Source organism: Rhinichthys klamathensis, unplaced genomic scaffold, assembly GCF_029890125.1.
Source record: "Rhinichthys klamathensis goyatoka isolate OS25496 unplaced genomic scaffold, OSU_Roscu_1.1 h1tg000092l_1, whole genome shotgun sequence".
NCBI lineage: Eukaryota > Metazoa > Chordata > Actinopteri > Cypriniformes > Leuciscidae > Rhinichthys > Rhinichthys klamathensis.
In genome coordinates, this window is record NW_026606631.1 from 1,472,758 (window position 1) to 1,500,634 (window position 27,877).

At 39.2% G+C, this 27,877-nt stretch overlaps 2 protein-coding genes across 7 annotated transcripts in view; one reads left to right on the forward strand and one right to left on the reverse strand.

Moving 5' to 3' along the window:
- ldha (lactate dehydrogenase A4) overlaps nt 1–27,877 on the reverse strand; it is a 243,088-nt gene that overhangs the window by 208,744 nt on the left and 6,467 nt on the right. The gene's annotated exons all lie outside the window — the stretch shown is intronic.
- Nucleotides 1–27,877, forward strand: part of brsk2a (BR serine/threonine kinase 2a) — a 252,756-nt gene that overhangs the window by 154,517 nt on the left and 70,362 nt on the right. For all 6 annotated transcript variants that reach the window (XM_056252082.1, XM_056252083.1, XM_056252084.1 and 3 more), the window contains exons 3-4: nt 16,365–16,450; nt 22,328–22,468. In XM_056252082.1, the coding sequence (XP_056108057.1) occupies nt 16,365–16,450; nt 22,328–22,468 (227 nt within the window). The remainder of the gene's footprint in view (nt 1–16,364; nt 16,451–22,327; nt 22,469–27,877) is intronic.

Below are 27,877 nucleotides of genomic sequence, written 5' to 3' on the forward strand. Positions count from 1 at the left end.
AAACATACAATCTTAATGTAATTTAAAGCAAACAATACATTTAAAATATATGGGTTGTATGACTATTTTTTAATATAAAAAGATATATATCCAAAAAGACAAGGCCTAAAGTTTAACAAGGGTTAAACTCTTATCACTGTAACAGACACAATCACACACACAATCACACACACACACACACAAGTCAAATCACTTACATTTTACATGCAATATTGACTTTTTTTCTGTTTCAGCAGCGAAAATAGTTAAACAAAGATCACAGCAGAACCATCGCGCATCTCACAGCAACGCGTTCTCATTACTGAATGATTCAGCATTTTGAACGAATCGGTTGACTCAAAGATTCAATGACCAATCAATCCATAAACATCTATCTCATTCATGAATGACTCAGTCGTTCAAACGAATGAATCAATGACTCGCTCATTAAGACGGTCGCCTGGCGACACCTAATGACGGTTTAGTGTTATGTTTAAAAGTATCATTCTTTCCAACGATTGTTAATTAACTCATATTTGAAACATAAGCTATATTTATATATATACATACATATACACACACATACACAAAAATAAAATAAAAACACATTTGAAACGTGTTTGCTTACTAAATTGTGAGCTGAACGAAAGTTGCAGCAAATATCAGCAACAGGAGTCAAATTTCATTAATCACGAGAGTGAAGAGCTGACTGAAAAGATGATGATGGAATAGGCTATTTTATGAAAAAACGCCTATTTAAGCGAATCTGTCATTGTACTCTTTTATTGTTGTGTTTTCCGTGAAAAATAATAGACTATTGAACTCACAATTCAAGCAATCGGCCCCCGAAATTGCACTAATTTTAGTGACACTAAAAAGTATGCGGCTGCACTGGCATTCATAATGGTGCGCGTCCATGGCGACGAGCGAGCAGAACAGAGCGAACGTTTAGTTAATTTCTACTTCCATAGGAATTCATTCGAGCGCCACCATTTCAATGTCTGTGCGGACGTCCATATTATACTTTCGCTTTCAAGTTAGTGTTTTTAAACCCCCCAGCGGGAGGTTTACACAATTGGTTTACACAATCACACGTTGATTAACCGGTGGGAAAATATTCCCATAGTAACATCCCTAATATATAAATATTTATAAATTCAATAGGCCTACCTGATTTTGAACACAAGAGGGCAGTATAGCACTATATATGATTTGGATTATTATTATTTTTGACTAAACAACCATTCTGGCTGTTTTTAAACTTAAAAAAAAAATTCTTAAATTGAAAAAAAGGAATAAAATGGGTTTAGTTCTAATATTTGTATAATTTTATATAAAAATAAATGGTGTATAATTACATTTTAGAAAGATATGAGACATGCCCTGATTCTTTTTTTGACATTACTTGAATCCCTCAACCATAGCAAAACCGTTTGAGATATTCAATATCTGTTCACAATTTAGCATCTTCAATGTATTTTCATCATGTTGAAAAAGTTTGGCATGAATAAAATAAACTACTTAGGAGGAGTAGCTAAAAACTCAGAATCTGAAATCCACATTCAAACCAAAATATCTGACTTCCTGTTGGTCGTAGCTAATTACGGTAAATTAGAAAGTTGTCCGGCTCGAAGAGTACAATATACATATCGAGTTTTGCTACTGTAGATAAAACTAACCCCCCCACTTTTGTCAAAAGCATTTAGAAAGTGACACACTTCCTGCTGCCAGTTGGTGGCGCTATAACTTTGACTCACAATAGTCACATCCATGTGATCGGCCTCTTACAGCGATCACACTGCTGAAGTTTCATCAAGATCAGTTAATGTATGCAGAAGTTATAACGCACTTCTTGTTTGTTGTTTCTCGCCATAAATTCGTTTCCTCGCCACGGCCAAACCGTTCGAGATATCAAAAATCCCCTCGCAAACTTTCATCCTCAATGTCTTGACTTCATGCTGACCGAGTTTCGTGCCGTTTGTTTGAATTCTCTAGGAGGAGTATTTCACATTCCATTGCGTGTGTTTTACCAACAACCCTAAATAGCCGACTTCCTGTTGGGCTGGGGTAAAAAGTAAGAGTGTGAAGTATATATGAAACGAGGAGATCTACATGTGTACCGAGTTTCATATTATTACATGCAAGCGTGTTTGATTTATGGACCATGTTTTCGGACCCCGTTCCAGGGGGCGCTGTCGAGCCCCCCTGCCACGCCCGGGTACCATCTTCAGCCCGGCCCTGATGGCCGCGGGTTCTGACATGTGTGCAAAGTTTCAGGAGTTTTTGAGCATGTTAAGGCCTCCAAAAGTGTCCAAAAGGTAGCAGAAAAATAATAATAATAATAAATATAGCTGCGAGCAGCGATTACGGGCCCAAGCCGGTGGCACCGCAACCCCGGTGCCTTTAGTTACCTAAAGGCACCGGGGTGGTGGTACCACCGGCTTTGGCCCTTCATCGCTGCTCGCAGCTATATATATATATATATATATATATATATATATATATATATATATATATAAAGCCGGTGGCACCGCCACCCTGGTGCCTTTAGGGTTATTGTGCACGACGTGCAAAAACGTAACCCTGCTTTGACTGTCGAAAAGAAGTGTGCTGTAGAGCTTGTATCAGTGTGGGCTCTGCAAAAGTGTGCATTGAGGGCACATATCAACCACAAAGTATGCGAGAGCAACCTTCTGAAAGGTCAGGTCTACATCCAGGTCTACATCTGCCGTGTGTTTACATCATAGTAGTGAAGTTTGAAGCAATCAGGTGATTTCAAAGCTTTTTGAAAGTGACAGACTTCCTGCTGCCAGTTGGTGGCGCTATAACCGGGGTGGCGGTGCCGCCGGCTTTGGCCCTTTCATCGCTGCTCGCAGCTATATTTATATTTATATATATACACACACAAACACACACACACACACACACATATATATATATACATAAATATATATATATATTGTTTTTTTAAGAGACAAGACAGAATATTACTTGCCTGATCTGATTAGAAAAATAGTGTTTGTGTGTGTGTGTGTGTGTGTGTGTGTGTGTGTGTGTGTGTGTGTGTGTGTGTGTGTGTGTGTGTGTGTGTGTGTGTGTGTGTGTGTTGTGTGTGTGTGTGTGTGTGTGTGTGTGGCGTAATTGAACAATGTAGACATAAAAACATACTCCGTCCTTTTGTTCATACAGGACATTATTCAAACTGCAAAGTGTTTACTTATATTTGTGTACACTTGCAATAAAACACAACATTGTGCTTTTGTCAAGCTATAAACTCTTGTCAAACTGTAAACTACAACTGTCACCCAACCAAAATCTCTTACACACACACACACACACACAGTTTAAAAGCAAAAAATATCAAACAATCCTATTTAAAAACAGTCTGTGGGAGCCATCTTTTGGACATTCATCATATCGCATTGGTTTTCATTTCTTGTCATCAAACAGAGCCCTAATCTGTTTATTTTTTCAGTTACACATTCTACATTGATTAAAAAAGAAAAATCAAATGTGTTTTTATTTTATACAGAAATAAATAATCTATCATTCAGATGAGAATAAAGTTAGTGTTAGTTCAAATTTTAAGGAAAACAAATATATGATCTGAAATATAGCACATTCATTTAAAATTCATTCAGGTTCAATTACCAAACATACAATCTTAATGTAATTTAAAGCAAACAATACATTTAAAATATATGGGTTGTATGACTATTTTTTAATATAAAAAGATATATATCCAAAAAGACAAGGCCTAAAGTTTAACAAGGGTTAAACTCTTATCACTGTAACAGACACAATCACACACACAATCACACACACACACACACAAGTCAAATCACTTACATTTTACATGCAATATTGACTTTTTTTCTGTTTCAGCAGCGAAAATAGTTAAACAAAGATCACAGCAGAACCATCGAGCATCTCACAGCAACGCGTTCTCATTACTGAATGATTCAGCATTTTGAACGAATCGGTTGACTCAAAGATTCAATGACCAATCAATCCATAAACATCTATCTCATTCATGAATGACTCAGTCGTTCAAACGAATGAATCAATGACTCGCTCATTAAGACGGTCGCCTGGCGACACCTAATGACGGTTTAGTGTTATGTTTAAAAGTATCATTCTTTCCAACGATTGTTAATTAACTCATATTTGAAACATAAGCTATATTTATATATATACATACATATACACACACATACACAAAAATAAAATAAAAACACATTTGAAACGTGTTTGCTTACTAAATTGTGAGCTGAACGAAAGTTGCAGCAAATATCAGCAACAGGAGTCAAATTTCATTAATCACGAGAGTGAAGAGCTGACTGAAAAGATGATGACGGAATAGGCTATTTTATGTAAAAACGCCTATTTAAGCGAATCTGTCATTGTACTCTTTTATTGTTGTGTTTTCCGTGAAAAATAATAGACTATTGAACTCACAATTCAAGCAATCGGCCCCCGAAATTGCACTAATTTTAGTGACACTAAAAAGTATGCGGCTGCACTGGCATTCATAATGGTGCGCGTCCATGGCGACGAGCGAGCAGAACAGAGCGAACGTTTAGTTAATTTCTACTTCCATAGGAATTCATTCGAGCGCCACCATTTCAATGTCCGTGCGGACGTCCATATTATACTTTCGCTTTCAAGTTAGTGTTTTTAAACCCCCCAGCGGGAGGTTTACACAATTTGTTTACACAATCACACGTTGATTAACCGGTGGGAAAATATTCCCATAGTAACATCCCTAATATATAAATATATATAAATTCAATAGGCCTACCTGATTTTGAACACAAGAGGGCAGTATAGCACTATATATGATTTGGATTATTATTATTTTTGACTAAACAACCATTCTGGCTGTTTTTAAACTTAAAAATAATTCTTAAATTGAAAAAAAGGAATAAAATGGGTTTAGTTCTAATATTTGTATAATTTTATATAAAAATAAATGGTGTATAATTACATTTTAGAAAGATATGAGACATGCCCTGATTCTTTTTTTGACATTATTGTCCTCGATCAGAGCCCTAATCTGTTTATTTTTTCAGTTACACATTCTACATTGATTAAAAAAGAAAAATCAAATGTGTTTTTATTTTATACAGAAATAAATAATCTATCATTCAGATGAGAATAAAGTTAGTGTTAGTTCAAATTTTAAGGAAAACAAATATATGATCTGAAATATAGCACATTCATTTATAATTCATTCAGGTTCAATTACCAAACATACAAATCTCAATGTAATTTAAAGCAAACAATACATTTAAAATACATGGGTTGTATGCTATTTTTTTTTATATAAAAAGATATATATCCAAAAAGACAAGGCCTAAACTTTAACAAGGGTTAAACAATCACTGTAACAGACACAATCACACACACACACACACACACACACACACACACACACACACACACACACACACACACACACACACACACACACACACACACACACACACACACACACACACACACACGTCAAATCACTTACATTTTAGATGCAATATTGACTTTTTTTTCTGTTTCAGCAGCGAAAATAGTTAAACAAAGATCACAGCAGAACCATCGAGCATCTCACAGCAACGCGTTCTCATTACTGAATGATTCAGCATTTTGAACGAATCGGTTGACTCAAAGATTCAACGACCAATCCATAATCTGTCTCATTCATGAATGACTCAGCCGTTCGAACGAATCGTTTGAACGAATGAATCAATGACTCGCTCATTAAGACGGTCGCCTGGCGACACCTAATGACGGTTTAGTGATATTAAAAGTATCATTCTTTCCAACGATTGTTAATTAACTCATATTTGAAACATAAGCTATATATATATATATATATATATATATATATATACACACATATATATACACACACATATATATACACAAAAATAAAATAAAAACACATTTGAAGCGTGTTTGCTTACTAAATTGTGAGCGGAACGAAAGTTGCAGCAAATATCAGCAACAGGAGTCAAATTTCATTAATCACGAGAGTGAAGAGCTGACTGAAAAGATGATGACGGAATAGGCTATTTTATGTAAAAGCCCCTATTTCAGCGAATCTATCCTTGTACTCTTTTGTTGTTGTGTTTTCCGTGAAAAATAATAGACTATTGAACTCACAATTCAAGCAATCGGCCCCGTTATTGCACTAATTTTAAAGTGACACTAAAAAGTATGCGGCTGCACTGGCATTCATAATGGTGCGCGTCCATGGCGACGAGCGAGCAGAACAGAGCGAACGTTTTTTAGTTCATTCCTACTTCCATAGGAATTCCCTCGAGCGCTCTGCACGTGGCCATTATCAATGTCCCGTATTTAAAAGCTCTCGGTCCTCAGTCACATACCAAATATATGTATAATGTATATATAAATATAATTTTGGACACAAGAGGGCAGTATGGCCCTATGTATAATTTTGTGTTTAAACTAAAAGAGCCCCTCCCCCCCTCCCCACACAGACACACACGAATGGCAGGGTGCATTCTCTCTATCAGAGGGAGAGGGAGAGAAAATTCTCAGAAACATCCACATTCAAACCAAAATATCTGACTTCCTCTTGGTCTGAGCTAATGACAGTTAATTAGAAAGTTGTCCGGCTTGATCTGAACCATATGCATACCTGTGTCTGTCGAGTTTCATGCAATTTCAAGCATGCTAAGAGTCTCAAAAGCATCAAACAAGAATATTAAAGTTTGATGTGTTGCCACGGCAACAGTATCTAAGATATCAATAATCCTTTCACAGGTCTACATCTGGCGTGTGTTTACATTATACACATAAAGTTTGAAGCAAATCGGGTAAAAATAAGAGGGTGATTTCAAAGCATTTAGGAAGTGACACACTTCCTGCTGCCAGTTGGTGGCGCTATAATTTTGACTCACAATAGTCACATCCATGTGATCGGCCTCTTACAACGAACACACTGTTGAAGTTTCATCAAGATCAGTTAATGTATGCAGTAGTTATGACACACTTCCTGTTTCACGTTTCTCGCCATAATTTTGTTTCCTCGCCACGGCCAAACCGTTCGAGATATCAAAAATCCCCTCGCAAACTTTCATCCTCAATGTCTTGACTTCATGCTGACCGAGTTTCGTGCCGTTTGTTTGAATTCTCTAGGAGGAGTATTTCACATTCCATTGCGTGTGTTTTACCAACAACCCTAAATAGCCGACTTCCTGTTGGGCTGGGGTAAAAAGTAAGAGTGTGAAGTATATATGAAACGAGGAGATCTACATGTGTACCGAGTTTCATATTATTACATGCAAGCGTGTTTGATTTATGGACCATGTTTTCGGACCCCGTTCCAGGGGGCGCTGTCGAGCCCCCCTGCCACGCCCGGGTACCATCTTCAGCCCGGCCCTGATGGCCGCGGGTTCTGACATGTGTGCAAAGTTTCAGGAGTTTTTGAGCATGTTAAGGCCTCCAAAAGTGTCCAAAAGGTAGCAGAAAAATAATAAGAAGAATAATAAATAATCCTAAGGAAAACAATAGGGCCTTCGCCCTTTGGGCTTGGGCCCTAATAATAATAATAATAATAAATAATCCTAAGGAAAACAATAGGGCCTTCGCCCTTTGGGCTTGGGCCCTAATAATAATAATAATAATAATAATAATAATAAATAATCCTAAGGAAAACAATAGGGCCTTCGCCCTTTGGGCTTGGGCCCTAATAAATACAAGTAGGAAAGGTCAATAAGTCTCTTAGAATATTAGATAATGTAACTTGGTTACACTTTATTTTAAGGTGTCATTGTTACAGTGTAATTATATATGTAAGTACTGAGTAATATTAATTAACTACATGTACTTTGTAACAGTTTGTTTCCCCCTTTTTCTAGTATTTTGGTTTAGTCCTGTTCTGTTTTGCCACCACTCATCAGTTACCATGTCTACCATCATTAGTTCATCTTCATCACCTGTGTCTTGTTAATCACCTTCATCTGTGTCACCTGGTTTGGTTCATCAGTGTCTGTATTTAATTCGTTCAGTTCAGTCTGTCTTCGTTGGTAGTTGAAGTTACATGGTTGTGTTTAATGCGAGTGATCCTGTTCGTCATCCTGCCTGTCTGAACCTGTGAGAGTTATTTTGAGTAAACTGTTTGAATTGGAGCTTTTGCCTTTGAGTCCTTCAACCCGCACTACACCATGACAGAACTACCAACCGCCCAACATGGACGAACGGGTAAAAATGATCGTCTTGGCTCAGGAGAGCAAGAGCTTTTTCTCCTTCGTTGTGGGTTTTTGCCGCCTTGCCATCGTCAGCGACCTGGACGATGTGAGCTTGTGCACGTTGTTCCGGATCGGGGCCACTTTCAACCAGCACATCGACCTCCCAGACACCACAGGACTAGACTGGAGGGAAACCGTCAGCTGGTGTCTGGAGAGTATAGTGTCCCGATCTCGTCCCGCCGAGACCGTCCAGCCAGAGCCCTCTCCGCTGGTCCCGTCCAGCACAGAGCCTTCGCCGCTGGTCCCATCCAGCTCAAAGCCCTCTTCGCCGCTGGTCCCGTCCAGCTCAAAGCCCTCTTCGCCGCTGGTCCTGCCCAGCTTAAAGCCCTCTTCGTCACTGGTCCTGCCCATCTATCCTCCCGTGTTTCCCCTAGCACGGAAGAGGGTTTCTAACAGCATGGACCTGGGGGCAAAAATGACGGATCCTGCCTTTACGTCTGTCTGGTCGGCTCTGAAATCAGCTTCCCTTCCTCGGTCCTCAGCTCCAGGTTTTACTCCAACCTTCAGCCCAGAGAAAGCTTCTGTTCCCGCGTCCAGCCCAGAGCCTTCGCAGCTGTTCCCGTCCAGCCCAGCCGAGCCTTCACCGCTGGTCCCGCCCAGCCCAGCCCAGCCGAGCCTTCACCGCTGGTTCCGGTGGTCCCGAGTCCGGTGGTCCCGCAGGTCGTTCCCGTGCAGCCCGCTGTCAGCCCTGCCACGGCCCAGAGGGCTGTCTTCCTCCTTTATGCAGTGGCGGTACTGCATGCGTGGAGGAGTCACATCACGCCTGCCGAGCCAGAGCCTGCGCTTCACGTCAGCCACGCCGAGCCAGAGACTGTTCACGTCCCGTCTGCCCAGCCAGAAGACTGTTCAAGTCCCGTCTGCCCGAAGGGTCTTCTCCGCCGTGGCCGCCCGAAGGGTCTTCTCCGCCGTGGCCACCCGAAGGGGCGTCTCCGCCATGGCCACCTGAAGGGGCGGCTCCGCCCTGGCCGCCTGCACGTCCTGCTCCACCCTGTCCTCCTGCACAGCCTGCTCTGGCCTGGAGGCTTCCTGCTCCAGACCACGCCCTCCTCAGCCTTCAGGGCGCCCACCCCCCCACCCCATTGATGTTATACGGCGTGAGGACGCGCCTTTTTGGAAGGGGGGCGTACTGTAACAGTTTGACTCTTTGTTTCCCCCTTTTTCTAGTATTTTGGTTTAGTCCTGTTCTGTTTTGCCACCACTCATCAGTTACCATGTCTACCATCATTAGTTCATCTTCATCACCTGTGTCTTGTTAATCACCTTCATCTGTGTCACCTGGTTTGGTTCATCATTGTCTGTATTTAGTTCGTTCAGTTCAGTCTGTCTTCGTTGGTTGTTGAAGTTACATGTAGGGCTGCAACTAACGATTATTTTGATAATAGATTAATCGGACGATTATTTTTTCGATTAATCGATTAATCGGATAAAAATTCAATACGATTTTTTTGTTTATTATGACTAAATAAAACCCGATTACACTTTATTTTAAGGTGTCCTTGTTACAGTGTAATTATATATTTAAGTACAGAGTAATATAAAGTAACTACATGTACTTATTATAGGAATAGGGTAGGATTAGGTTTAGGGTTAGTTGCATGTAATTATGCATAATTTACTGTTATTACTACAGTAAGTACATGTAACATATGTAACAAGGACACCGTAAAATAAAGTGTTACCTAAAACCCTAAATCAGGATATTTATGTGTAAAAGTGTACTTTAAAAAGTCAAAAGCCACACATTGAGTTTTACAAATATCAATATTTGCATTGTTTTTAATGATAATTGCTGATGGCAAGTTGACAACTATGATTATATTGTAAAAAAACAAACATTTATCCAACATATTGTTTTAACACAATTTTTGTTAAAACAAATTTACAGACATGTTGTTCAGATGTGAAGATATAAACTAAAAACATCTCAAATATATAATTCATTTAATTTTTATTTAAAATTAATTGAATTTTAAGGATAATTTGTAAAAAAATATATATATATATAGAAAGACTGAAAACAAGCGTGTGAACAGATCCAAAGTAGATCGCGTTTGAAAAACAATTAAAACTTAATAGTAGACAAATGCTATATAAAGAGAACGTAATGGAGGTACGCAGCAAGCTAACAGGCTTGATTAAAAAGACAGGAAAAATGATGCATTAGTGCACAAACATTCGCTGAAAACCACTGAGTACAGGGACTAAAAAACAATAATATACTGCTGCTGTTATTAACTGCCTTTATATTTAGTGCTTCGCTTTGTAAAGACCGTTTTAATTTAATATTTCTGCGGTAGCACTATTTTAATCCATCACTTATGTTGCGAGCGAACTGATTGCGCAACCTGATGCTCGAGACGCAAAATACAGACATCCCAAGTCTCCCGGAAGTTCTGGAAGTCACCCGCATATTGATAGCGGCTCGCAAATTAGTTCAAACTCCCGGGATTTGAGCGCGCAAGCAAGAGCGCGCATGCGAGACAGAGCTCCAAACCGTGTAGCGCGAGCGCGCGGCAGAGCAACAGGGAGAGAGACCTTGCGTGTGTGCCTCATGAAGCGCGTGTAAGACAGAGAGCATCCTGATTGGCCTGTTTCAACCAATCATCAGTAAACGCTCCCCGTGACGTAAGCAGACCAACTAATCGATAATGACATTCGTTGACAACGATTTTCATAATCGATTATTATCGATTTTATCGATTAGTTGTTGCAGCCCTAGTTACATGGTTGTGTTTAATGCGAGTGATCCTGTCCGTCATCCTGCCTGTCTGAACCTGTGAGAGTTATTTTGAGTAAACTGTTTGAATTGGAGCTTTTGCCTTTGAGTCCTTCTTCAACCCACACTACACCATGACATACTATAGGGTTAGGTTAGGATTAGGATTTGGTTGAGGGTTAGTTAGTAATTATGCATAATTTACTGTTATTGCTATGGTAAGTACATGTAATGTCACAAGGACACTGTAAAATAAAGTATTACCTGTAACTTTTTTGACAAGGTAAGGTTGTTTTCCAAAAACGTATAAATATTTATGACTTAATTTATAAAAAAAATTTAAATACGCATTACCATATAATTAATATTTAGAAAATAATTAAAGGACAAGTTCGGTATTTTACATTTAAAGCCCTGTTTTAAGATCGTTTCTGATGAAATAGAAAGATTAAGATTGAAATTTGGACACATGCTGCTGTCCCGAGAATTTTCGGTTTCTGTGGTTGCACCCCCCCACCTCCACAATGGTTGCATAGGTGCACTGGAACAATCCTTGATAAAACGCATTAAACTTTAGTTTACAAAGACGTGAAACTCACCGAGTGGTCTTGGGAGTGTTCACTGATATGCTCACACAAAAATTGCTGTAAAAGATGCTTTCCAACAGGTTTTATCGTAGTTTTTGTCCAACTCCATTGACTTGACTTGGGACAAAAACTACTATAAAACCTGTTGGAAAGCATCTTTTGCAGCGATTTTTGTGGCCAGCAGCATGTGTCCAAATTTTAATCTTAACCGTTCTATTTCATCAAAAACGATCTTAAAACAGGGCTTTAAGTGTAAAATACCGAACTTGTCCTTTAAGATGCGTACACTTACATGTATTTAGGGTGTAAGAAAGTCTCTTATTACTTTATTTGGTTACCTTTTATAGGTGATTTGCTCAAAAAGCTACTGCCATTGAGATGAATGCTACTGCAATGCTAACAGATAGATTTTTCTAGATATAATAGACATCCTCAGCGTGACTTAATTTGCTTTTATCGAGTAGTCCTCAGCTTGTACAGGTTTCTTTCCCCAAGCTCCCGACTGCGGTTTCTGCGCACTTGAGATCCCGTGGCACATCTTGTGTTGAATGACGGTCTCCTCCGCCAAATTCCCTGCCTGGCTCTTCTGACTGGCTTTGGATCAGCCGTTCAGAGAGTTTTGATGTGGTGCCACGTTTGCCAAGATGGCTTTGTCCGGGATTTCCGTAGATGTTCCAGCACTCTCTTTAGCCATTGGCCAGATTGTTTATTCCCTGAGTAGTCATCACATCTGTATGCCTGATTAAAACAGCAAGTGAAGGACTTTAACTCCGTGTTGAGCAGATAATGTCAGTTCATGAAGCCAAATAAATCCAGATATTTACCTGAATACAAAGGATAGTTATAGAATCTTAGAATAGAGGGGTTTACGTTGCATAGAAATGTACTTTTTTTTTGGGCAGAGGCTATGTACACTAAGTGCAACTAGCGTTAAATGTTATTTACACTAAGTGGAATTAGCTGTATTTTCTTAGCGATAGATTTTATATACCCCAGATGCAAATAGAGATAGATGCTAAATTTACACTAAGTGTAATTAAGAAAATATTTGAAAAGGGGAAATAAAGTGCCTATAGATTATCTAATTCTGGGAATAAATGGTAAATGGACTGCATTTATATAGCGCTTTCACAGACCCAATGGCCACCAAAGCGCTTTACATATTGCCTCACATTCACCCATTCACACACTCATTAATACACCGACGGCGATGTCAACCATGCAAGGCGCTATCCAGCTCGTCGGGAGCAGCTGGGGTTAGGTGTCTTGCTCATGGACACCTCGACACTTGGCCAGGTGGAACCGGGGATTGAACCACCAACCTACATGAACCACTGAGCCACTGCCGCCTAAAGTGTTGAATGGTTAGATGTGTATAACTGCTCCTGTTAGCAGAGGCTTTTCTTTTGTCGTTTTGTCTGGCTCAGACAGACAGTGGTGGGCAGAGTTCATGTTAAAAGCCTCTGCCAACATGGTGGGCTTTTTGCACTTGGTGCACAATTCATTTTTATGCCACACATAGCAAGGCCAAAATGTGTTTCCGTGACTTCCACACTTTGTCAGCATAAAATAGTATTACAGAATTATTACTGGCACAATCCCCACATGGAGCAACCTGGGTTTAAGTGCTTTTCTGAAGGGAACAGTGGGGATTGGTCTGCTTTTTTGGGGAACCAACTGTTGGATGAAGAATACAGGGTTTCCTTAACTTTAGGCATTTTTATGATTTTTTAATTTTTATTGTATCTTTTATATATATTCATATTTGGAAATTATATATATGTATGTTTTCATGTCTTTTATTTTGTAATTCTCACTGTCATGCTTCCTGTTTGCCATTTGCTTCCCTTGTCTATGTGTCCTGTGTTCTCATTGGTTTATTGTTTGATTGTTCTCTGGTGTTCCTTGTTAGTCATCTGTATAAATAGCCCTCATGTTCCCTTTTTTCTCTCTCTAGCTTTGATGTTGTTAATGTAACCAACACCAACTCACTCTGTTGGTGAGTTTGTTTGTCAAGTTTCAAGTCAGGTCTTTGTTTATTTTGTACTTTGTTCACATTTATGTTAAAGTTAGTGTAGTCAATCATGTTATCCCCTAAAACTCATCTTTGATCATCAAAAAGAGATTTAATTTCAAGAGAAAAAGCATGAGAGTTTACTGTTTTTGATTTAATTTAAAATGTTTCTGATTTTAACATACAGAATATGTTTAAATGCTTTGCCACTTGCTTAAGGAACTTTATATAAATCTATAGATGTAATGAATTGAATGATGTCTATGAAAGATTGTATAACTGGACTCTGAAAACATTTTCAGTAACAACTGGATTTTAAATAAAAATAACGAATACATTTTGTGGAATCGACACTATGATGGGAATTTTTTATAACATTCAGAAAAAAACGTACAGATTTTTTAACGTTTTCTCTCAATGACTTTGTTTTGTTTTTGTGAACAATGTTGTCTCATGATACATCATGCGATTTTTGTGGGTAAATCATTGGCTGTGCTTTGAAAAGTCAATGGCAAATGGGGTCAAAGTCAAGTTACAGAGTTACAACTGAAGCTTGAAGTTTGATTCCATATATTCCAAAGCATTAGAGACCATTAGTTTCACCTGAGTGCTCTTTACTGTAGTGTGGTGTGTTTGGGTACAGGGGGTTTTGAGGACCGGGATCAGGGTCAGGTGGGTTCAGGAATATGGTCTCCGTCCCCATCCTCTGCTCCGATCTGTAGTGGCAGGTGTGCATGCTAGGAATATTCCCGAAGACAGTGATGTAAATCAAGGACGATTCTCCTGCTTACAACTTGCACAATCTTAGCTCCGGTCTCTGACTTATGAGCTCAGTTTTTTTACGAAGTGCTTGCGATTTTAAGATTTCCTTTGGTTCCCTGTCAGGTCAGAGAGATCTTTCACATAGGCTAGCTTTATAAGTCATCTTAAGCTTGATTCAATGAGAAACTATGTTTATCTTGTGCATGTGGGAATCAAATTAAAGAAGCATCTGTACAATAGACTGACAAGTGTGCTTAGCTTTTCAAACTTGTGCTGTGCACTATTCCTGAAGAATTCTGCAAAGGTGTGCTCTTCCTAACATACGGCTCTGAACTCTGAGGTTTTTTGCTGATCTGTGATCATTTTACATTTGATAAAAACCTCTCAGAGCTCAGCAGCCTGATGGAGGATAAGTTGCAATTTGACTGCTCCCAAATACTGCTGTATCGGTTCAAACATGGAGTAGCGAATCAAAAACACAGTGCAACTAGTTTAGTCCCATTTTCGAATAAATTTGGCTTATGAGCTGGTTATTTTTAATGAAAATAAAAAACATACAGAATGACCAGTACAGTCACAGACTCTGAGTCATTTCTTTTAGTGAATTATGGTATGTTATGATATGAAAAGCTTTTTCTTTGCATTTTTTTAAAGTTTCGCTTACAGACGACAATGTTGTCCAAACGATCCCCGTTTATACTGTACAGATCCACTAAACCGGCTATAAAAGTACTGTATTCGGCTGCCAGGCCAGTTGGTGATGTCACTTTATCGTTTTGGTTGTTAAGTACTCGCGCACGCCTATAGACTAAACACGAATACGCATGCGCATGATGTTACGGTGTTCACAAATTCGCGTTTTTGCAGTTTACACGGAGATGATTGCGGTATTGTTTTCAAAAACTTGCACTTTGAAACCCGTTTTCAAAAGGTTGTGTTTTCAGGCCCCCATAAACGGCATTGTCGTGTAAATTTATATGACACTGTGTAGTTATGAATTCACTCATTACAAATTTTGTGAGAAGTAATTTATAAAATAATACACATGCTACCACACTTTTTGTTAGTTTAGGATTGTTGTTTACTATAGTTAAAGGTGCAGTAAGCAATTTGTGAGAAACACTGTTGATATTTGAAATCGACACCCAAACAAACACACCCCTCCCCCTTGAGTGCTCGGCCCCAAACTGTCGTGTCAGACTAGCTGTGCATGTATGGATGAATCATCTGCATCTACAACAATAGCGTATCTTAGTTCTATGAAACATAGCAAAAACCAATGTTACTCGCGTGTTACTCGCATTCGCTTTCAAGCCTTCCCTCTCTCTAATGTCTCTCCTACGCTAGAAAGGTTCTCCAATATTCACGCGGGTCTTAAATCTCTTGTCTGATCGTAACACTTCTTTGTCCAATTATATTCCTCTGACCATTTCCTCTTTGGTAATATCTCAGTCATCTCTCTTTTTACAGTCTTTCTACAAATCTCCCGCTTGCTCACTCTCTGTCCTCCCCCATCATGAGTGGACACGCCCCCTACCGCTGATTGGCTGCAAAAGTTTCGGTCCGATCCACTGAGTTTTTTTGTCCTATTTAATCAGCCAGGACTATGTACAGACACACAATTTTTTTTTCAGCACACACACAGAACAGACATCTAGCAAATATTCACAAAATTGTTTGTTTAGGTCTTGATGTAAATTTTCAACAGGATTTCTCAAATCATTAACCGCACTTTAAGGCCTCTAAAAACTGTCATTATTCTAATAAAAGCCTGTGTAAACACACCTTTTGCAAGAATTGTTTTAAATTGAATTATCATTCAGGTCAAACATTTATTCTTTACAAGTAAAAGAATCATAAATGGAACCATTAAGCAACTGGAATTGTTAGCAGGAATCTGAACCATTAAATTATTTATGATTACCATGCTAAGTTGTGATACATTAAAATGCACATTAATGTGATGGATTTTTGTTGTTGTTGTTTTGTTGTTGTGAGTTAAATATCTTTCTTGTCTCTTCACTTCTCCACAGGTGGAGCGAGAGATCGCCATCTTGAAGCTAATAGAACACCCGCATGTATTAAAGTTGCACGACGTCTACGAAAATAAGAAATATTTGTAAGTATTATAAGAATTTTGATGAAAGTAAAATATTGCTTTGCTTATTTGTATTGATTTGTGGTATTTAAGATCTTTAAATAGACATTAAAACTGACTAATAATTATTAAATAAAATATAATAATAATAATAAATATAATTACAGTTCATAATCTTAGGCTATATGTAAATGATCAAATATTTTCTCATACAGTACATCTTAAGATGCTAACGATAACCATTTTTTTAACATGTACCATGGTGGAACCATAGTTTAGTTTCCTTATCAAAGTACCATGGACACAGTTCTTTTTTGTAAAGACACTTATTTAGACTTTGAACATTTATACTTATTATATTTGTTTATTCTTATTTATTTAAGATGAAGTATGACTAGGATTGCAAACCCGAAGTGTGAGAGTGTTTAGCTAAATCAAGTGGAGTTTGGTGGTGTATCCTGAAAGTTTGGCAGAAATGCGTCATGTGTAAATGCGTTTGATCCTGAAAGGTTTTAAGAGAGGGATTCTGCTGGTGCTAAAACACTCTTAATGATGAAAGTATGAAGCGGCCTGTTAGTCACGGCAGTTTGAGAGCTGCTAATGGGGCCACGACTCATCCTTCATGTAAACACCATGATAATTCACTTAGCATTTTTTGGCATCAACAAATCTTTATGAAAATGGTTTCTGTTTACCTCATCACTCTTTATATATTTCTCTGGTTTTGAAGCGCTGCATGTGTTTAATATCTCTTGGTATCATGGTAATACTGTGATTTTTAACATTCTTATGATTCTTAATATGCATAAGAGCCAAAACATTATGATAACCTTCCTAATATGCTGTTAGTCCTCTGATTGCTGCCAAAACAGCGCCGACCCGCCGAGGCATGGACTCTACGAGACTCCTGAAGGTGTCCTGTGGTTTCTGGCACCAAGACTTTAGCAGCAGATCCTTCAAGTCCTGTAGGTTGCGAGGTTTAGCGTCCGTGGATTGAACTTGTTGGTCCAGCACATCTCACAGATGCTCAATATGATTGAGATCTGGGGAATTTTCAGGTCACCTTGAACTCTTCATCGTGTTCCTCAAACCGTTCCTAAACAGTGTGTGCAGTGTGTCAGGCTGCTTTATCCTGCTGAAAGAGACACTTCCACTAGGGAAACACTGTTGTCATGACGGGGTGGACCTGGTCTCAACAATGTTTAGGAAGGTGGAATGTGTCAAATTGTTGTCCACATGAATGGCCGAATTTCCCTGCAGAACATTGTCCAGAGCCTCACACTCCCTCCACCGGCTTGACGTTTTCCCACAGTGTATCCTGGTGCATCACTACGTTCATGGCCGTCCAAGTGACGTAAAAGGAAACAGGACTCATTAGACCAGATGACCTTCTTCCACTGCTCCAAGGTCAAGTTACGACGCTCCCGTCTCCACTGTAGACGCTTTCAATGACATAGGTCATTATGGGCACTCTGATTGGTCTGCAGCTACACAGCCCCATACACAGCAGTGTGTGACGCACTGTGTGTTGTGACACATTTCTTCTATAACCATCATTAATATTGTGTGTGACTTTCTGTTGGCTCAGGCCAGAATGGATAGCCTTTGTTGCCCTTGTGCATCGATGAGCCTAGAGCGTCCAACACCCTGTCACCGGTTTGTCCCTCCTCAGATCCTGTTGGTAAATTCTCACCATTGCTGTCCGGGAGCGACACACAATCCTCTCAGTTTCAGAGATACTCTGACCCTGAGAGGGCGGCAGTGGCTCAGTGGTTCATGTGGGTTGTCTACAAACCGGAAGGTTGGTGGTTCAATCCCCGGTTCCACCTGGCCAAGTGTCGAGGTGTCCATGAGCAAGACACCTAACCCCAGCTGCTCCCGACGAGCTGGATGGCGCCTTGTATGGCTGACACCGCCGTCGGTGTATGAATGAGTGAGTGAATGGGTGAATGTGAGGCAATATGTAAAGCGCTTTGGTGGCCATTGGGTCTGTGAAAGCGCTATATAAAATGCAGTCCATTTACCATTTACCCTGTCACCTTGCCATTACAATTTGGCCCTTAACAAAGTCACTCAGATCTGTATTGCTGCACATTTCTCCTACATCCAACACGTTGATTACGAGAACTGATTGTTTGCGTACCGTCTAATTTACCCATATGTAGCCTTGTTAGGAGATGATCACGACCTGTGACTGGTCATAGTGTTTTGCCTTATTAGTGTACCATGAATATCATTCTATGCCAGAGGTCGACAACCTTTTTGTCATGATGTGCCATGATAGTTAATTTGATTAGTAACATAGAAAGAGTCCAGAACCTAAAATATTTTTGAAGCAATTTTCCATAATTTGTTTTAAATTCATCAAATTCCTTCAAGTTTGTTTGTTTTCAGATTTAAATTAGACTTTCAATGACAGATTTCCAATGTGACCCTACTGAACCCTACTACGTGTGAACAGTGTTTGCACATTACCATCATTGTGTTTTAATAGGATTATATGTACTTATTTGAATATCTCTGAAATGTATAACAAAAACAGCAGAACAAACTCTAAGCTGACAGCCATTCACTTATGTTGTGTAATTCATCTGCCATCAGCAGCTCGTAATGTGCAAAGCTAATGGTCTTGTCGGGATTGTGCACTTTCATTGACTTGTGCAGTTTAATTCTCACACTTTAATAGTATTTATAGGTTCTAATTTGGAACAAGCTGTTACGATGAGAAATTATTACCTCCAAATGAAGATCTGAATGCAAGGGCGAGGTAATTTATCTAAATTAAATACATACACCTCTCTCGCTTTTGCTCACATTCCAGCGATTACCCCTCAGCATTGCATGTTGCAGACCCCTATCTATGCTATATATCACAGTGTTATGGTATTATCACTCATTTGAGTACCGCTGCCAGGTTTAGCCTAGGTGATTCATTGACTCATTCACTCATCCAATCACACAACACAAAGCATTTTTTGTGTATTTTTTTTTATTACACTGATTCATTCAGAGACGAAACGCGCTCGGAGACGCTGCAGTTAATTGTTGCAACTTTATTTCGACCTGTTTTGGCTAATGGAGCAAATCGGTCAAAATATATGGCAATATATTTATGTCTAAATATACTCTGTCTAAATGTAAGTTTCTTAGCATTAACTTGCACATTGAGCTTTTGTACAAAACAATCTCAATGACAGTGATGTGAACAGAGTGATGATTTTAATGGCTTGACATTTAGTTTACTGGTTAAAAAAAGGTTAAAAAAATTTGGTTAATCTAAAAGCTGACTATGACACCAAGTTGCCGGCATCTTCCACCGATACATACACTCGCTTGGCTTGGAAGAGAAACTCACACATTCACAAATGTTGTTTAATCATGAATTGTTTATGACACTGACTTTTTTTTTTTTTTTTTTTTACTTTAGTGTGAGTGTATTTGACGGCAGTTTCTCCACGGAAACTTAAAAATTCACTGTTCGTTCAAGCTCTCTTAGTCCTCCAAACTTTTCCTGACAATCTTTCAAAAACAGCCTAATTTCAAACCATAACAGCATGTTATCGTCAAGGAGACTCAACAAAACTAAAACCTACTAAAAGTTTTATCGTGTTTACTTTCTTGGTATCCCTTTTATCTTCACACTCATCTTCCATTGTGCGCTTTTGGTTCACACACTTGGACAATGTAGAATGGAAGCTGTCAGCCACGTATTTCTCTGCCATGTACAACCTCCATCCAAAGAGAATCACTCTCGACTCTGTGTGTTGTTTAAATGAATATCCCCCATACTTGGAGATGAAATTGTCTATTCTCTTTGAGACTTCAACCAGGTTCTTTGAAAAGGGTCTAAAGGAAAATATTAGTTATTTTAATGAGGTTTCATTATAGACTCAAGCCATTCAATCTAAATCCATGTCTGTTAGCTTTGATGTTGTCGACTTTATAAGCAAGTGTTCTGCTAAATGTTTACAAACTGAAGTGTTTACATTAGGAGCTAAAATATGATGACTCATCTTGCACACAACATGATGTAATTGAGTTTGAAAAACACAGTTTCAAACAGCCCGTTCCTAACATCACAAACAAAAAGTCTGAGATTAGCAACATATTATTAGCTGTTTGATACTGCAATTGCGACTTTATATAACGAAATTCTGAGATAGAAAGTCAGAATTGCGAGATGTAAAGTCGCAATTGTAAGAAAAAGAGTCAGAATTGTGAGATAAAAAGTCGCAATTACCTTCTTTATTTTTTATTCTGTGGCAGAAACAAGCTTCAATAGCAGACAGAGTTTGCGATCAGATCATTTTACCGCTAAACTCCGGAAAAGTTTTCAGTCCAATTATCCAGCAAGCGAATGCATTAAACGGCATTAATGTAAAGAAAAGCAGGCTTATTAGCCTACATTAGAGCAGGCAGAGAGAACAGTGACTCGCAGCCAGTTTTCAGTGAATTATTCATTCCAGTGTCTGTTTAGGTTAAACACGAGCTCTGTCATATTCTGTGATTGTTTCTGAAGAGCGCAAGCCCTCAATGCATCGCTCTGTGTGAAATTGAACGGAACCTCAAATCATCCCACCGCTGTATGGACAGATGATAGCGTTTCTTTGCTGGATAAAGCAAACCTGTACCAGTCGTACAATAAGCGCGCTTGAGAACGATGCGCAAACAAACTGTGAATGTGTCTCAATGCACTGATCGCACATTCTATTGTATTGTATTCACATTGTTTCCACACACATTCAGGTTAATATTTTTATCTGTCGTGCATGTTGCTGTGTTTAGTAATTCTGAATGGATCCGTCTACTGTAGTAGGCATATAATCCAGTCAGGTCAAGGTGGTAGTTTTTTTTTTTTGGCATCTCCATGTGGTCCTGTTCAGGATCGCAACTTGACGTCTAAAATGTAAACAAGCTGTAAAAAGCTCTAAACAAGCTCTCTGCTGTTGCACTGTACGCATACTGTACACTGAACTCTTAAAAGATTTGTACTGTAATGTTTTGTGTGTGTGTGTGTGTGTGTGCGTGTTTTGGTGTGCATCAATTTATGAATTATATGGACTCCTATTATCATTTGGTTATTAGGTGTCATTTTGGAGTCTCCAAGTGTCCTTTTTTGGAAATAACTAAATCTACCTTGAAAAAACCTTGCAGTTTTGTGAGAATCACCCTTCACTTTAAGAGATATAGCAAATGAGGACAAAAATAAATGCATTAAACAAGACAAATTATGTATGCTTAATTTCGCGATAAGTATGTGATCAATCACAATTAATAGATCAAAGGGGTGCGAATAATTGTTAAATAATTTTTTTATATATATTGACAGCCCTAATTCGCTCCTAACTCGCTCTTCCTCTTCTTTTTCTGAATCAGTTTCTGGTTCAAACATATTAAACAAGATATGGCACTAAACAAGATATGTATTCTTAATTACACGATAAGTATGTGATTAATCACGAGTAATCGATCAAAAGTGTGCGAATAAACGCGATTAAAAATGTTAATCCATTGACAGCCCTAATTCTAATTCATCAACTTGTGGTGTTTACTACAGTTGACCGAGTGGATCAGGTATTCTGAGCTGGTGTGATTGAGAGGTGGCGGGGACTAATTTACATATTCATTGAACCGCGTATACTAAATGAAGCAAGGGTTTAGAGTTACATTCAAGTTATTTTAAGGCGTGAAGAAATTATTTTCACAGGATTTTTTTTTTTTTTTAAATATGTCATTTGGATTATCAAAGATGAGTTTTAAGGTATAGAATTACTAACTGCAGGGGGACTCTAAAGGTTCATAAGTTATACAGGCTCTTTGATATGTCCCGCCCAAACCTCCTGTTTCAATAAAAGGTGTTACTATAATGCTATTTCTGTCTTTTGCTTCTGTTTGCAGATATTTGGTTTTAGAGCATGTGTCAGGCGGAGAGCTGTTTGACTATCTGGTAAAGAAGGGCAGATTAACACCCAAAGAAGCTCGAAAGTTCTTCAGACAGATCATCTCAGCTCTGGACTTCTGCCACAGTCACTCAATATGGTGAGTGTGACCAGGCATTCCTGAACATGTCGGCCTGTTTTAATGGAAATTATTATAGCTGTGTTGATAATCATTGAAAACATTTTTTTAGAACATTTGGTGTCCAACCTCAATGCATTACACACAAACAAGCTGTGAAACTGAACCTTATTTGTGTTTAAATGCTCCAAAGCATATAGACAACTCAAAATAAAAGCGTATCCAAAACACAAAGCCTCAGCAATGCTTCCTAAAAGCCAGTCCAGTCTAGTCTTTCCCACCTTTTTCACACTTAATAGATTTGAGGCGACCGGCGTGCTCGCGCAAACTCTTCCCTCTTGTGCTCGTTAAATTCATATTCATACCCCGGGGCTTTCGATTATAACCATATCAAGATATCAGACTCGAGCTCTTTTTTCTCTCAAAAGCCATCCGAGGCAAGGCAAAGCGAGGCACGTCGCCTCTCATAGTTTCTCTTCTTGATTTATGATCAGAGCCCTCATCCGAACTGCTTTTTTTGGAGGGATCGGATGGTCTGAGGGAGGATTTACCATCATGAATCAAATCATGTGATATTCCCCTTTTTAAAAACATATTGCATGTCCAAATGGTGATTGAATGACCCATTCTATGTGTTTCTGTGTTGTTTATTGTGTGCTGAAAAGAATAACCACATCAATTGAAGACAAAATGGTGTTTTATGACTCAAAAAAGGGAAGAGAAACTTGAGAGTTCATGAGCTTCTTGATAGTTTTTCACACATCAGTGGCTTTTGCAGTATTTGAACCTGAAACTCTTTATCCAGTTGATTACAATTTGTCATCACAATACAACTGCAGCGTAACCAAATTTGCTGACATGTTTCATTTGATGGAATATCTGAAGCTGTTATTTCTGTAAGCTGGTAATTTCGTTTGTTTTTGATAATTGGTCCTGTTTGGTTCACTGAAGCATAAAGTCGGGTTATGAAAATGGGAAAAGGTGAGGGCTTAACCAACGATGTATAATGATCATGTTCTTTTACAAACATCATTACCAGATATTGACTTTTGAACCACATCATCAGTTTTAATCGGGCCTTTTGTTTTGCAAATACCTGGTTGCACTGAAGGAACAAATAGTATGAAATGGTGATTAATGCACTTATGCTGCTTTTTAGTCCTTCTATACAGTTCCCACTTACGATACATTGATATCAATGGCCAAATCCAAATGAACATGTTGGGCAACTATACGTATGGCTTTCTCAGTTTTTCCATCTACTGCTATAAGAACTTTTTAGTGCTAATGAGAAAAAATGCAAAATCAAGATTAAATGATGGCCATTAGGGAAGAAATTTCAGGTTTTATTGCTAAGCTTTATTACTATTCTTCATCAACAGTACATAGTACATAAAATATCTAAAATTAAATTGTTTTGCAAACAGTCACATTTACAACTTAATTATCATCAGTACCAATTAGGTTCTGGCATGATTTTGACTTCTGGCAGTGCCACAGATGGGTTTTCCAAGGGTTATGGTGCCGTTCATGTGCTCTCATCTCAACGTATGATCATTCTGACAGCGGTGACTTGAAGGCAAAATCTTTACTTTGAGCTGTACCTCTGAAACACTGAGAGAAGAAAAACCGACACCTGGATAAACGAGCAAATCCTCTCATTTAACGCGTAAGAGTGTTATCAAGCTGATGTATTTAGAGATAAAAGGGAGGTATTATGGGTAATCAGTGTGGCTCTTTTACACCACACACATACACATTTGCATTTGTGCGCATCCACATACAAACAAGATGAAAGAATTCCCTCACAACAAAATACTGCGGCTCAGGGATGTTATCAGATGGTAATAACATGGTACTTTGATACACTATGGAACTGAATGATTACAGTTTTCTTGTACCATGGTGTTGAATGATAGACAATATTGCCAAAAGTTTTGATACGTCTGCCTTTGCATGCACATGAACTTTAATGACATTACATTCTTAATCCATAGGGTTTAATATACAGTTGGTCCACGCTTTGTTTCTATAACAGCTTCAACTCTTCTGGGAAGGCTTTCCACAAGGTTTAAGAGTGTTTATGGGAATTTTTGACCATTCGTCTAGAAGTGCATTTGTGAGGTCAGGCACTGATGTTGGACGAGAAGGCCTGGCTCGCAGTCGCCGCTGTAATTCATCCCAAAGGCGCTCTATCGGGTTGAGGTCAGGACTCTGGCAGGACAGTCAAGTTCCTCCACACCAAACTCGCTCATCCATGTCTTTATGGACATTGCTTTGTGCACTGGTGCGCAGTCGTGTTGGAACAGGAACATCCCCAAAACTGTTCCCACAAAGTTGGGAGCATGAAATTGTCCAAAATGTCTTGGTATGGTGAAGCATTAAGAGTTCCTTTCACTGGAACTAAGTGGCCAAGCCCAACCCCTGAAAAACAACCCCACACCATAATCCCCCCTCCACCAAACTTTACACTCGGCACAATGCAGTCAGGCAAGTCCTGTTCTCCTGGGAACCGTCAAACCCAGACTCGTCCATCGGATTGCCAGACAGAGAAGCGTGATTCGTCACTCCAGAGAACACGTCTCCACTGCTCTAGAGTCCAGTGGCGGTGGCTTTACACCACAGCATCCGACGCTTTGCATTTCACTTGGTGATGTACGGCTTGGATGCAGCTGTTCGGCCATGGAAACCCATTCCATGAAGCTCTCTACGCACTGTTCATGAGCTAATCTGAAGGCCACACGAAGTTTGGAGGCCTGTAGCTATTGACTCTGCAGAAAGTTGGCGACTTCTGCGCGCCTCAGCATGCGCTGACCCCGCTCTGTGAACGTGGCCTACCACTTCGTGGCTGAGTTGCTGTTATTCCCAATTGCTTCCACTTTGTTATAATGCCACTGACAGTTGACCGTGGAATATTTAGTAGTGAGGAAATTTTATCAATGGACCTATCCTGGTTCCATGCTTGAATTCACTGAGCTCCTGAGAGCGACCTATTCTTTCACAAATGTTTGTACAAGCAGTCTGCATGCCTAGGTGCCATGGAAGTGATTGGAACACCTGCATTCAATGATTTGGTGGGGTGTCCCAATACTTTAGGCAATATAGTATATCTTAAATGATAAAGTAATCTCCAAGTAAACGCTCATGTAGTTGAATGTGTTCAAACAGCCACTAAAGACGCCTACTCTCCAACCAAAACGCAACTTGATACCAGGTGTAAACAGGACCTTAGTGCGTCTCCTGAGCCCAACGGACTCAGTGTCTTACTGTCTCTTGTCCGTGCATCAATTCTCAGAGCTGCAGGCCTCACGCAGAGCAGCAGTAGGGCAGTATGCTACACCAGGGATGAGAAATGTCCCTGCCATACTGTCACACTTCCCCGGCTGTTTGCTTTCTTCATATGTGACTGAGAGACGCCTGTTCCCTCTGATCTCATGCTGGGACAGTCAGCAGGGGATGATGAGAGAATTACCTACCCAATATTCTCTTTTTCCACTGCCGTCCTTTCCTATTTCAGTATTCGTCCCGCTCTTGCGTTTGTCTTGCCAGCTTTTTGTCTTTTTTGCTTGTCCGTTGTCTGTCTTTTCTCTGTTTTTCTCTTTGCCTACACTTATAACTTGCATATCAATTCCAAAACCTGCTTAGACAGCTTTTTAAGGCATCATATGGGTTTATGACAGCTGTTTCAAAAGGTAGACAGCATAATTATACTTAAGTATGTGCATTAATTATGCTAATTAAACATATTATGCATGATTACAATGATCTGCATCTCCATTTTCACCTTTTTGGGTTAACTGATACTTTAAGGTGATACAAATCTGAATTGTGCAACATAAGCACATTGGAAAAACGTGCCTTTTTTATGCAAAACTCCAAAAACACACATACAATATACAATTTGCTGCAGTTTCCAGCTCAAATGAACACTAATGGCAGTAAAGCACCATTTTGTTTGTAAACAGGGCCTAAAATAAACACTCGCCAAGTGCCAATTGAGAGTAAAATTTTACTTTGGCGAGTAATCGCGGTAATTTTGACGGTGTCAATCACCAGTTGGCCGGTAACATTTTTATAAATTCAAACAATGCAATATTGTGAAAACATCATCACGAATGTGTAAGCTTTGCCTGTTTAAATATTCAAGCACAATACGAAGCAAAAGGAAGCTCAATTCATTACTCACCAGAAATCCGCGTCTCAGACAGCGCGCCAATACTAAATTGAGCTCTCTTTCACATTATCTTAAATTTGAACGGACAAATTCACACAAAATTATGTAAAAAAATGCCCGTCTCAGCAAGTATCCTAGTAAACATAGTCGGTTATGTCTTAATGGTACACTGTGTAGGAATTTCTCCCATCTAGCAGTGAAATTGTATTTTGCATTCAAACTAATGGTGCTCTCTACGCCTCGCTTTTTCAATTGTGTGTTGCAACTACGGTAGCAACTGCACTTCATTGAGTTAAACTATACATGTTCTACTGTTATGCTGCCTATGAATTACACAACCAAGAAATGAAAAAAAAGCTTGTAATTTAGACCGTAACTGCCGACTTACTGTCGAGAAGAAAGCAGCGACCCTTTCAAAGTCTTTCTGCTTCATTAGCTCTTTCCACCTGGGAAAAGCTATCCCGATATTTTCCCTCGTTTTTTTAATTCGCCGGTCACTTTTCCTTTTAAATTAATTTTTTTGCTTTTTTGGCGACAAGGATTCCTTCTCCTGTGGCTCGGCAAGTGCTGCCTTTCAATTTTGCCGGGGTAGCGACATGCGCCTCTCACTGATCTCCTTGTGCGTTTCAGCTGGTTTCAGTCACGTGACGCTGGCTCTGAACGAAAACGCATTGTGGCTAGTGCTTTTTGTCCCTCTCTGGGACATGGAAGCCTCCCGTCCCATGTAATTAAAGATAAAAAATTCTTAGCTTACGAGGATAAGTCAGATTATTGGCAGAGGTAATTTTACACCAATGAGGACATATTTATGAATAAAGACATTGATTTTAGCTAATAAAATACTTTAAAAAACTACACAGTGTACCTTTAAGTGAATGTAAAGTTTAAACAGTTCAGAAATAAAATGCCAGGGCTGCCAACTCTCACGCATTGACCGTGAGACTCACACAATTGACCCTTTTCACACGCGCTCACGTCACACATCCATTTTCTCACGCAGAGAAAAATCGCGAAGCAAAGAGGACACTGACACCGACAGACTAGACAGAGAATTTTACTTTTGATATGGAACAAATTCTCAGCTCTCAGATTCTGTCAATTTTATTAAGAAATTCTAACAATAAATACCATTTTGGCACTTTTAAATGTGACAGATCGCTGTAGCGCCTCAGTTCAAGCGGCACGTGAACCGATCATATCTCTTCCCTAGCCTAGTTAGTAAATAAACACGAATGATAAATAGGTGTGTGTTGAAA